This window comes from Podarcis cretensis, assembly GCF_951804945.1.
Source record: "Podarcis cretensis genome assembly, chromosome: 11".
NCBI lineage: Eukaryota > Metazoa > Chordata > Lepidosauria > Squamata > Lacertidae > Podarcis > Podarcis cretensis.
The window spans coordinates 18777269-18790229 of NC_137180.1; the positions used below are offsets into that span (position 1 = coordinate 18777269).

The 12961-nt window shown below is 41.9% G+C and overlaps 1 protein-coding gene across 5 annotated transcripts in view; it reads right to left on the minus strand.

The window, feature by feature from the left end:
• Positions 1-12961, minus strand: part of SNCAIP (synuclein alpha interacting protein) — a 92383-nt gene that overhangs the window by 19854 nt on the left and 59568 nt on the right. For all 5 annotated transcript variants that reach the window (XM_079995405.1, XM_079995404.1, XM_079995407.1 and 2 more), the window contains 3 exons: positions 7590-7703; positions 4421-4546; positions 276-445 (listed from right to left, as the gene is read on the minus strand). In XM_079995405.1, coding sequence (XP_079851531.1) covers positions 276-445; positions 4421-4546; positions 7590-7703 — 410 coding nt within the window. The remainder of the gene's footprint in view (positions 1-275; positions 446-4420; positions 4547-7589; positions 7704-12961) is intronic.

Consider the following 12961-nt stretch of genomic DNA (forward strand, 5'->3'; position numbering starts at 1 on the left):
GCAGTTTATTTTAATGGGGGGCACCTTCTTTTCCAGGGTTTCCCAAACCTTGGGTTTCCAGCTTGGGTTTTTAGACTTCAATTCCCATTATGCCTGACCACTGGTGCTGCGAGCCAGGGAGGATGGGCGTTGTAGACAACTAGGAAGCCAAATTTTGGAAACCCTGTTCTATTCAAATGTTAATTCACCAACACCTGGACATGTTGACAGAACTTTTTTTTTTTTTTTTTTAAAAACAAGCAGCTAGAATCCCACTATTATGAATGAAAACTTACTCTTTCAGTTGTTTCGTTAACTTCACAACCTGGGATGCCAACGACATGCACGTCTCCACCACAACCAGGTAACGTGAGCACATGGTGTGTCCCTGGCGCTCAGCACTTTGGGAAGGTTTTTCTCCAGCATGGTTTTGCATAGTGACATTTGCTCCATATTCAACCAGAGTCTAAAATATATACATGTATAGGTCTATTAGTAGGAACAGTTACCTTCAGAGGCACTAGGTTCATCATAAGCAGAAGGGAAATCCCTCAATGCTAAGAACAAATGGATCCCACTCCCGTGATATATGGTAACAGAGACCAGACTAGATGGGTTTTAAAAAGGGCTATGCATAACACTGGCAGCCAAGACATGTGAAATACTGGGGAAGACGAGATGCTCTGATTAAAAGAATGGTATATTAAGCTTTGGGACTGAGAGAAGCTGAATCAAATTACCTCGTATATAAGGAAAAAGAAATATAAATAGATTTGAGGAAGAATAGAAGTCTTTTTCACACGCAAAACCGAGTACTAAAACTGGCAAACCTTTTCCTATTTTACAAGCAGTGAGTAGTTTGTTGTAAATATATTGTTGGTCTGATTGTGAACTTGCAAATTTTGTATACTTACATTTATGGACAACATTTATAGTTATTAAATCAATTTTTAAAGGAAATTATGAACCTGTGCTGAAATGTTATTGATTATATGACTGTCTATATGTCTACATTTCAAATAATATATTTTTTAGGATTATACAAATTAATTGATGAGGATTTTGGGGACATGGCAGTTGTTGTGGGAGCAGCAATCAAATCCTGCTACTGCCAGCCAGAGGGCTGGACTGATTCCTACATTTCATTTCTCCACCACCACAAACCCTTACTTAATGTAGTGTACAAATGGGCTGAAATTATGCTATCCTAATTAGCAGTCATATCAGATTTTGATTCTGTGCTAGTTCAGATGGTTTGCTCATGTGATAAGCTCAGGACTCGATAAATATGGTGCCACTGTAGATACTGCAACTAAATTATTAATTATGCAATGAAATATCTGGAGTGCAATCTGCTCTGTGGGTAGCTTTAAAAATTCCAAAAACATAATCTTTCAGAATTTGGGATCCATGGAAACTTGATCACCTGAAGGTGTTTGTTTTCTTAAAGTGTAATAGACTCTGAGCTGCCTGCATTACTGAGCAGTGCAGATAGTCAATCAACAAAAATATATTATATTTTCCCTCCTGTGCTTTGCAATTTCTGTTCATAATTAGATGACTAAGGTTTTGCTGCCGTGTTTGTCTGGTGCCACTATTATTATGGGTTACAGAATTGCAGAATAAACAATGGGTAGGTGGTTAAGACGAAATTAAAGATCTCACATGCCACCACATTCCTGGAACATTTTTGGATCCTCCCAAATGCAGAGGGGAGAGAATATGCAAAAGTGTCTCCCTCACATATCCTGTAAAACTGTCCAAAGTATGAAGCCACACTCATATTTCCCCTGTAGAGAAACGTGTGAGTTCTCCCTGCATCTAGAGCAGGGCCTGGAAACCTCCAGGCCCCTGGACTCTCTCCAAGTCACATCCCCTCTTCAGAGACTACGCATTTTGCAGGCCCTTCTCCACGCCCTCCTTATTTGATTGGGTGGAATGTGTCTCTGAATTGTGATTGCGCCTCTTCATGCCTGGGTGGAGGTCTGTGTGCATCTCCAAATGACAGGGGGGCTACAGACGGAAGGAGGAATCAGTGAAAATCATGCCCCCACCTCTATTCAATGTGCTTATATGATGTATGCATCTCTTAAAAGTACAATGAATGATATCAACAATGATGCTAAATCACGGTTTAGTGCTATGGGCAAGACCCCAAGCAAAGACTCCAGCTCACACTCCTCCTCCTCATCCCACACGGCTGGGAGATAAGCTTCTGCAGTGTTAAGTTTCACTTCCCATAAAATCCTGGATTGTTGTTGCTGCAGAAGCTGCAGTTTGCGTCTTCAGACCTTTTAACCTCCCCCTTAAATAAATTCAGACAAGGCACAATTTTTGGTTTGGTTTTTGGCAGAATTTAGGCCACAACTTTATTGATTACATCAAGTGAGTGGTTGCATAGGCTCTGGTTCGACTAGCTCCTTGCACTGTGGCAGGTAGCGCTGACCCAGGGCTCCAACATAGGTCAGCCAAGGGTAAACACCTGGAACAGCGGAAAGCTGGGCCAGGCTAGCCCACCACCCAGATGTCCCCCTGGACTCAGGCATGGGCACAACCCCCTCACAGGGGTTGACCAAACCATCGAGTCCCTGGATTCCTTTAAGGGAATACCCTTCACATAGGGATGGCGAGACCATTCTCCCATCCCTATCTCCTGAACCAGAGCCTATCCGCAACCTTACAAGTTGTGACGATTTGCTACGTGGCAGGCGAAACCCAAATGGCAACAGCCAATCAGCCAAGTGGGGGAAATTCCTGCCGTGCCCCTGTCCCAAGGACAGATGACACACTAGCAAGGTCAAGCGCACAAGCCCTAAATATAGGGAGAGGTGGGCGGGTGTTCTGATGCACTGGCCCAAAAAAGAAGCTCAGGGTCACGTGCATGGGTTTATGATCCGTTTGGCTAGCGTCCCATTGGCCTGATTAAACCCAGCATCGAGGGACCTACCAATAGGGTGTTGTGGCTAACCAATCATACCTACCCACAACACAGGGTTTGGTTGCCAGGTCGCACCGCAACACGTCCCCTCTTTGAGGGAGGACGTGATTTATCACAAACTCCAGTCAGTTTCAAGACAAGCCAGCTTCAGGCAGGGAGGGGTTGCAGCTCAGCAGAGCACATGCTGTTCATGCCTGGCCTTGCTGCTGCACCCCTGGTCCCCTTGCTGAATGGCCGCTTGGGTAGCCTTGAGGGGCAGGATACATCTGCCAAGGGCTGGGTTGGCCGGCTGGGTTCCCCCTGCAAGGGCAGGCAAGCAGTGCTGTATGGCCCCGGTTTGTGTTCAACAGCAAGCCAGGAACTGTGGAAAGTGAAGTTAAACACTGGTCACATGGGTGCAGGTGAGAAGAAGGGAAAGCACATGAGCCTGAGGTTTTGCTCATGCATGTAGCACTAAACCATTTTAAAAGTATATGTGAATGGGGCCAGCATCTTCAGGGAAGTTTTTAATATGTGACATTTTAGTGTACTTTTCATCTTTGTTGGAAGCCGCCCAGGGTGGCTGGGGAAACCCAGCCAGATGGGCGGGGTACAAATAATAAATTATTATTATTATTATTATTATTATTATTATTATTATTATTAAACTGATCTTCTGTTTCTATGTAACAGGCTACTATGTTTTGGGGGTTTTTTTGGTTTCAAATACCTCTATTGTACATCAGAATCTATAAACATACAATACATATATCAAACAATACAATACATAGCTACAAAACATACATTACCTATATACATACCCAACGTGAACGCACCCACAGTGAATCGAATTCCAACCATTCTTCTTGTGCCAGTTTACATTTAATTAATCTGTACACATTTCATTTTGGATGTTCTATTCTTCCAAATATCTTCCAAGCTAAGTTCGTTATATTTTCTTTATTTTCCAGATTCATTCACTGTCTGTCAGGAGATCTACCTTCTCCACATAGTTTTTAAGGTACAGTGGTGCCCCGCAAGACGAACGCCTCGCAAGACGGAAAACCCGCTAGAAAGGGTTTTCCGTTTTGGAGGCGCTTCGCAAAACGAATTTCCCTATGGGCTTGCTTTGCAAGACAAAAATGTCTTGCGAGTTCCTGCGGGTTCCCCCCCTTTCCCCCCTTTTCCTAAGCCGCTAAGCCGCTTATCAGCTGATGCACTGATAAGCCGCTTAACAGCTGATCGCTAAAAGCCGCTAAACCGCTAATAGCGCTAATCCGCTAAGCCGTCAATGGGCTTGCTTCGCAAGACGAAAAAACCGCTAGACGAAGAGAATCGCGGAACGGATTCTTTTTGTCTTGCAAGGCACCACTGTATTCTTTAAAGATAGTGCCAGCCCCATTGTTGCATCTCCAGCAGACGTTGTATCGTATAGTGGTTAGTACTCTGTGTTGTGTAACGGGCTACTATGGATTTTTCACTTAGAACAACCGTCTGAAATAAATGTAGATTATTATTTTTTACCTGTATACATCCCAGATACCCATGCTGGGCAGCTACATGGACCGCACTGTTGCCATCCTGATCAACTTCATCTAAAGAAATCCCTTGTTCTTGCATAAACTGAAGTAGCCACAGAAGGATTTTCTCCTACACACAGAGAGAGAGAAAAAGATTTTTTTTAAAAAAATTGAAAGGTGGCTGCCATCTTCTTCTGTGCCTTAGGTATCCTTACTTATCCCATCTTAGATGCTGCTCAGATCACTTTGAGCTTTAGTAAGATCCATTCTCATTCTGCAATTGTAAACTCAGTTAGGAGTAAGCCCCACTGAATTACTTCTAAGCGAACATGCAAAGGTTTGGGCTTCATATATTAAGTACACACAAAATATTGGTACAGGTAGGCAATATTTGTGGATAAAAATTGCTGGTTGAAATGTCCTTCCTTCCTTCCCTCCCTTTTTGTTCAGCATTTGGGAGAGCAAATGAATTGACTGAAAGTGCCAGGGCAAGTGATGAATAAGGGACTGGTGAAGAGCTGGGTGACAAAAGATCACCACAATGTATTGGAGAGTTGCAGTTTTTGAGGGCTACCTCATGGAGCAGATCTTAGATATTGACTTCTCAAAGGAAAATTGGTCATTTTTTCAATAGGGAGTCCTCAAAATTCTGCAGGCCTCCCATAAGCTACTGCAATACTTTGCCACTCAGTATTCTCCCCTTCCTGTGTCTTCTATATTTTTACTGTGTTGCATTTTCTGTATTTTTGATCTCTACGGTTTATTTTGTTTAATGTTGGTTCCGGAAAGTTTTTCTGGGTCATGTGGCCAGCATGACTAAGCCGCTTCTGGCGCAATGGAACACTGAAACTAGAGCAGCGTACGGAAACGGCATTTATATTGCCACCAGAGCGGTATCTATTTATCTACTTGCACTTTCTGGTGTGCTTTTGAACTGCTAGGTTGGCAGGAGCTGGGACTGAGCAACGGGAGCTCACCCCGTCGCAGGGATTTGAACCGCTGACCTTCTGATTGACAAGCCCAAGAGGCTCAGTGGTTTAGACCACAGTGTCATCCGTGTCCCATATTATATTAGCACAACTACCAAGTGCCATTTTAGGAGGTTCTTTTTCTCCTGTGTGAGAAAGAAAGCACAATGCCGCTTCTAAGATGTTATCAACTGCAATGCAGTCTTGCATTATCTAAAACAAAGGAAATAATATACCTTTTGAAAATGTGTCCCCCCCCCCACTCACTCCACAGGCCAATTTACAATGCAATTTTAAACATGTCTACTCAGAAGTAAGCCCTGTTGAATTCCAGGGCAAGTGCTTCTCGGATTCCAGCCTTAATTGATCTATTGATGAATTTATTGACTAAAACTCTTATGATGAATCAACCATCTTTAACTGAATGGCATGTCTAAAATATATAAAACCAACACTCCCTGGGGATTTTGAATTAATCACTCCATCTCACAAAGAAGTCAGGTGGTTCCTGCTAACACATATGGCATCTAAAGAGAGACACAGAGAAATGAGAGGGAGGTATCAGCATGTTCAGGGGAAGCCCAAAGACAAAAAAGTCATTTAAAAAAAGCCTTGTTAAAACCCCAAAAGGGTGGGGGGTTGTTTTCCCACAGTCAACAAAGACTGAACATCAAAGGATGTTCTAGGCCAGGCGTATCCAACTGAGATCTACTCCCACTTTATGTTCTATGCTAACTGAGAATGGGGAGGCTGGGGAGATAGGAGAATTTAGTGTCCTGGAGGAGAACATGGTTCATTGCCTGGAACTCTGAACAGGAACACATCTGTTAGAAGCAGACCCTCCAAGTCTCCCTATTTTCCAGGGACAGCCCTGGATGTACAGAATCTGTCCTGGTTTCTGATTTGATCCCACTTTTTCTTAGGACATTCCTGTTTCCACTAGAGAAATGTTGGAAAGGTGAGGCTGCATTGCAACATTTTGCTGTAGGTTTGAGTTGTATACGGAAAATACTCAAGTTCCGAACATGACAAACTTTGCCCTGCTGTGGTCAAGATGCATTTTGAAAGTCTGCTTGTTTGGCAGAAAGTTCAAGTAGAAAATAAATAGGGCTGGTTTTTTTGTTTTTGTTTTAAAAAGTATTAACTGAATTCAGAGTCTAGAGATACGCACATTCTTGGAGATATGCTTGATCCCCATCTCTTCCTGATCTCACACTTGGCAACAACTCAGTTGGCTCATTTACCATTTTTTCGGTTCAAGGATATTTCTGAAGACAGACTTGGAACTGAGGCAGGGCAAGTTTTTCTCAAGAATAAAACATCCTGTACGAGCATTGTAGGACAACACCGACATCAATGGGCCTATTCTTTGGCTGCTTTTTTTCTCATGCCTTCCCCATCATAGGAAGTATTTACTTAAAAAACAGGTACCATATGTGCCAAGTGCTAGAGGAAATAATTGTACGTTGAATCCATTCAAAAACACTTCTTCTTTATAAAAATATTTCCCTTGCGTTGCAGCCAAGTCTGGTGTTTACATGGGCTATCTTTTGCTTGAGCAACTTTGCATAAGTTGGAAAGTGTCTAGCAAATGCATGTATGTTAAAATTACTCAATATTTGTTTCTAAAGTTCCCAATACTTGAAAAAAAAATTGGGGGGAAAATGCAATTCCTCTCAGTGTATTAAAAAACCCCTCTATCTATGACTGGCACAGACTACATTTCAAAATTTCACTTTTTATGGATAAGGGTAAAAAATAACTCACTGTATGGGCAACCTGGGTGATTTATCTTTTATTCATTCATTCATTCACTGCTTTTCATAAAAAGGCAATATAAAATACATAATCACAAACAACTATAAAAGAACAAGACTAATGAAATCCATAATTTTGGCCTCAATGAGATAATACATTATTCAGCAAATCATAGGTCTCAAAGAGGACCTTAAAACAACATTGGCCATTTCTGTGAAGGTCTGGATGAAAAGGTACATGTTAAGTAATTGGCGAAATGGGAAAAACAAAGACAATGCATCGCTAGAGACAAAGAGGGTGCCACAACCAAGAAGGCCCTAGTTTGGGATCATCATCACCCTCTGACATTGCCCGAAGGCTATATGAAATGCCCCTTCCAGGGGTCTCAATGGTCAGACTAACACACATTACATTAAATTAAAACAAGAATTCAAAATGTAACTGTACCTGTCCATAGCAACCTGCATAGTGAATAAGGCTTGGGTGGTCTTTTGAGCAACTTAATTCTGCAATGGCTTCTGTTTCACTCACCATCCATCTCACACACTCCAGCTGACCATTCTAAAGAGAAGAAAATGAAGATGTAATTTATTTTTGTACATTTATACTTAATTTTGAATATTTTTTTTGTGTATGTGCGTGGGAAACATATTTTCTATTGAACATTGTAATAGCAGTGATTGTAGGCCTATTTACAGGCGCTGCAATTCACAGGTCATTTCTGAAACACAATTTTTATTTAAATCTATGGGGCTTAAATATAAAAACAGTCTTGGATACAGCAGCAGTGCTTGCTTAATGTCGTCCCTTCTGAAATTCCTATAAATCCTGCAAATATCCTTTGCAAATACCTGTTTATTTCATATTCACCCGATTCATGATCTATTGTCATCTGTTCTCTCATCTACACTTCATAAAATTTCTTTTTTTAATTAAAAAATCCCTATTTTAGTTTCTTTTAGTTGCCTTTCAGGATGGAGTCCTGTCAGGATGGCTTATAGAACACCATAATACGTAAAAATCCTCACATAGTTTTATGTATAAAAAATGCTGACATAGTTTAAAAAATGTAGATGGGAGAACAGAAGACAACAGAACACAAGAGTAGAGAGGCAGATGCATTGATATTATAAATAAATTTGAATAACACAATTAACAACATGGTGCAATCAAATACACCTCCACTTAGATATCCAATCAAGCTTACTCCTAGGTAAGTGAATATAGACTGGCATCCTTCATTTATAATCCTAAACACACGTAATCAGGAGTAACTTTTGAGTAAGTATACTCCTGCACACCACCCCAATCTCTGAGCCGTGTGAGATTCCAGAGATTCCTTACCCAGGGTTCAGTTTCCTGGGAATGAGGAACAGCGGAGACTGTGGTGTCTTTATGATATATGGCTTAGTTACACATATAGACAACCTGAGCCTACAATGGAAGGGCTCACAGTACTAACACCCCAAGGGGGTCTTGCTTCTCTCATGGCCACAGCCTTGGATTCCACCAGAGATCAGACCTGAACATACTTCCAAACTTTTCCTAAAAGGGAGATAAAATTTAAGGATCCCGCCATTCCTATTTTGTGCTTTTTCCAGAACCTCTTGCTTTTACCCTGCGAAAGTGGCCCCAGTATTTTGCTTCATTTATTTTGCTTCATTTGCAGAATATCCCAAGAGAAGTTTAACTCCATCATTGTCCTTCCTGTGCACACCACTGTATTTTACAAGGGCACAGCAGTGCTATAAAATGTAGTGTTTTCTTGTATTACAGATTTTCCTGTAGTCTGAACTTTCTTCCAGATGACATTAATTATTTTTGTTTCTGACAGGTTGCCTGCTGTTCTCCACAAGAGGTAAATGTTTGCCTTCATGTGATATTCCAGAGTGGTTTTGATATCTAAGTCGTTTCAGCTCTGGATGTGGCACATTAAAGTAGACGCTGCATAAGAAAAACCCAGGAGTATCAGCAGCCTTCACATATGTACCTTTCATCTCATTTATCTTCTTTAATATACTCATATTATTACAGCATAATCAACTTGTGCCTCAGGTCTGATTCTGGAAATAAGGGTTTTTCAAAAAAACAAACCAAACCTGAGTCAGTTAGCATACTGTTACAACCGTGGAATCATAGTGGAACCCTCTAATGTGTGGATGGCAAATTGTGATATAAAACTGATGATCTGTGGTTGCAGTTGATCTTTCACTGTAGCTGCTTGAATGACCTGCTTCTAAAGAATGTTGCTTGGAGCATAGCTGGATCTCACAATGGTTTTCTTAGAAAACTCTCCCAAAACCAAAAATAAAAAGCAGCAACCAGTGATGGCATTGGACCCTGCTCAATGGCAACCAACCAGGCAACGAATGGTCACCAACTAACTCACGGGAGAGGTGGGTGCCCTTGAGCTTGAATCCTGCTTCCTGGTTTCCCACAGGCATCCGTAAAAGCATGATGCTGGACTAGATGGGCCATTGGCCTGATCCTGCAGGTTCTTCTTCTTGTTGTTATTATTTATGAATTTTTATTTATACTTTCCAGATATATACATTTCACTGATTTTACAGTCATTTTAACATTTTGAAACTTGACTTCCTTCCCCCTCTTTCTGCAGTTCCTTAAATTTGTTTTTCATATCTTCTGCATATCCAAATTAACATAACTTACTCATTTATTTAACCTCTTTAACTATATATTCTTATATTAACGTTGTTGTTGTTTAGTCGTTTAGTCCTGTCCGACTCTTCGTGACCCTATGGACCAGAGCATGCCAGGCACTCCTGTCTTCCACTGCCTCCCGCAGTTTGGTCAAACTCATGCTGGTAGCTTTGAGAACACTGTCCAACCATCTCGTCCTCTGTCATCCCCTTCTCCTTGGGCCCTCAATCTTTCCCAACATCAGGGTCTTTTCCAGGGAGTCTTCTCTTCTCATGAGGTGGCTAAAGTATTGGAGCCTCAGCTTCCAATACTCTTATATAGCTGCAGGTTATTACAATAATCCTGCCAGTGTTTTTATCTGTTTACAGTTTGTCTGTAAATATTCAATAAATCCTTTCCATGGAATCCGCCGGCTTCTCTTGGGCCTGCCAATGGTTTGCCCCGCTTTGCCCAATGGCCAAGCGAAACTTCTGCAGCTGCCGGGTTAAAGCGAGGTGGCGCTTCTCAAATGTGGCTGGTCTGGAGTGTCACGAGAGAGTGGCAAACACCTATTTGATTTAATGACTCAGTTCTGGTATTGGAAAGAAAATCCCTCTTGGCTCTGGCACAAACTCAGTCTTGCCCATAGGAAAGATCAACAAATGGGGTTTTAAAAGAATTCCCAGTTGCATTAAGATCTTCAACCAGGAATGGTATTTATCACCGGTTAAATTGGCAAAATGTATAAAAACAAAAATAAAGAGTGTTGGAGATGTGAAACAGAAGGTACGTTCTATCATATGTGGTGGGACTGTAAGAAAGTGAAATCCTACTTGGAAATGATATACAATGAATTGAAGAAAATGTTAAAAATAACTTTTGTAAAAAACCCAGAAGTCTTTTTATTAGGTATTTTAGGTCAAGACATACCAAAATTAATGAGGACTTTATTTATGTATGCCACTACAGCAGCAAGAATGTTGATTGCACAAAATTGGAAGACTGGAGAAATACCAACTAAAGAACAATAGCAAGAGAAGTTGATGAACTACGCAGAACTGGCAAAAATGACAGATAGACTAAGAGAAAAAGACAACAGAGACTTTGAAAAAGATTGGGAACCAGTCATATTATATTTGCAGAAACAAAGAAAGTCAATAGATGTGATGGCAGCATTTAAATAAACATTCACATTTTCAATATCAGAAAATATTTAGAAGTTGGTGAAATAGGTGTATTTAATTTAATTTTTATGTTTTTAGGTTTGATGCTATGTTATTAATAACTTTTTCTGTTGAGAGAAAGCAAAGTGGGTGAAAATAGAAACAAACCAGAAGCGCAAGTTGGGGGAAGTCTTGGAGGGGAGGGAGGGAGGAATATATAGTAAATGTTAAGAATTTGAGATGTAGGGCTTGTCGATCAGAAGGTCGGCGGTTCGAATCCCCGTGGCGGGGTGAGCTCCCATTGCTCAGTCCCAGCTCCTGCCAACCTAGCAGTTCGGAAGCACGTCAAAGTGCAAGTAGATAAATAGGTACCGCTCCGGCGGGAAGGTAAACGGCATTTCTGTGCACTGTTCTGGTTCGCCAGAAGTGGCTTAGTCATGCTGGCCACATGACCCGGAAGCTGTACGCCAGCTCCCTCGGCCAATAAAGCGAGATGAGCACCGCAAACCCAAAGTCAGTGATGACTGGACCTAATGGTCAGGGGTCCCTTTACCTTTAATGAATGAAACAGAATTTTTTTTTTTTTAAGGTCAAGACATACCAAAATTAATGAGGACTTTATTTATGTATGCCACTACAGCAGCAAGAATCTTTTAAAAAAAAGATTTTCAACCAGGAATTAATGGAGAGAATCCATGGCAAAGGAAACAAAAGAGAAGAATGCTGCATATTCTATCCAGAGATGCCTGGCTGCTCCACAGAATTACAAGCACTGGAAGAATTGGTTACAGAGCCTGAGGCCATGGAGAACTTTGATGTCACAGGGACTGTGACAAACCAAGGAGGAAAGAAAAGAGAAGTGTTCTATCTAGAGATGTTCTATCCAGAGATGCCTTGCTGCCCCAAGGAATTGGCCTGCGCGCTCCCCCCTCACCAAGTGGTTGGGGAGCTACGTGCACGACAGGCCAGCTGGGGGGTGGGTGTGCGGCTCCCTGGCTGCTTGGCCATGGCTGCGGGGAGGGCCCTGTGTGTCTGCCTCCTGGCTGGTTGGTGGCCTGCTCTCCCCAGCCGCTTTCAGCAGCATATGGTAAAAGGTTGCGAATAAGGGCCGCATTTTAGCTTTTCAGGGTCTGAAGTTGGAAAAAAAGGTGTGGCTTATATTAGGGCCAATACGGTAGGAGACCCCCTTCTCCGTGAATTTGTGTTATTCTCTTTTTAAAGCCATCCCAGTCAGTGGCCATCTCTGCCTCCCGTGGAAGCAAATTCCATAGTTTAACCATGCGCTGCGTAAGGAAGTGTAGCATTTGCCCGTTCGTTTAGAGCCTGTCTGTACAGGGGAAAAAGAAAGGGTTAAAATGTAGACCAATAGGAAAACTGGAGGTGGAGCCTACATGTGTATAAAAGGGCTTAGCCTGAGGTTTGTTAGAGTTGTTGGTGGGTAGTTGGTTGGCTTTAGTAGGTTGGCTGGTTGGGAAAGGCAGTTGGAGAAGCAGTTGGCAGGCAGTTGGAAACAGAGAGACAGGGCAGTGGGTTCTTAAGTGAGGGGAGGAAGAAGAGATAGAGGAAAAGAAGACTAAGAAAGTAAAGAGTAACAATGTTTGGAATGCCGTAAAAGTTTGTTTGTGTCTGAAATAAAATACACTCTTCTTTATTATGTAGCCTTTTCAGGCTTTGCCCTCGGGTGGGAAGAGCATTGCACCCGGGGAGAGGGAAATGGGAGTCAAAACAGACACTCAAGGGATAATTTCAGAGAAAGAGCTTTATTTCTACCATCCAGGCTTGGTAGAAGGAGCTAGTGTGATAATTTCACAAACAAGCACAAGTTCACAGCCATTTGCACTTTGCTGAAGTGATTTTACCGGGGAGGACCTGGTTGGTGGTAGCGGTTTAGTGGTGTACGGGTCAATAGTCTGTGAGACGACCAGGGGCTCCGTATGAACACCACAGGAAGTACTTCCTTTTTATTTGTCTCTTACCTTAAAGAGGGCTTTCATCAGATCATTAATTAAACCTACA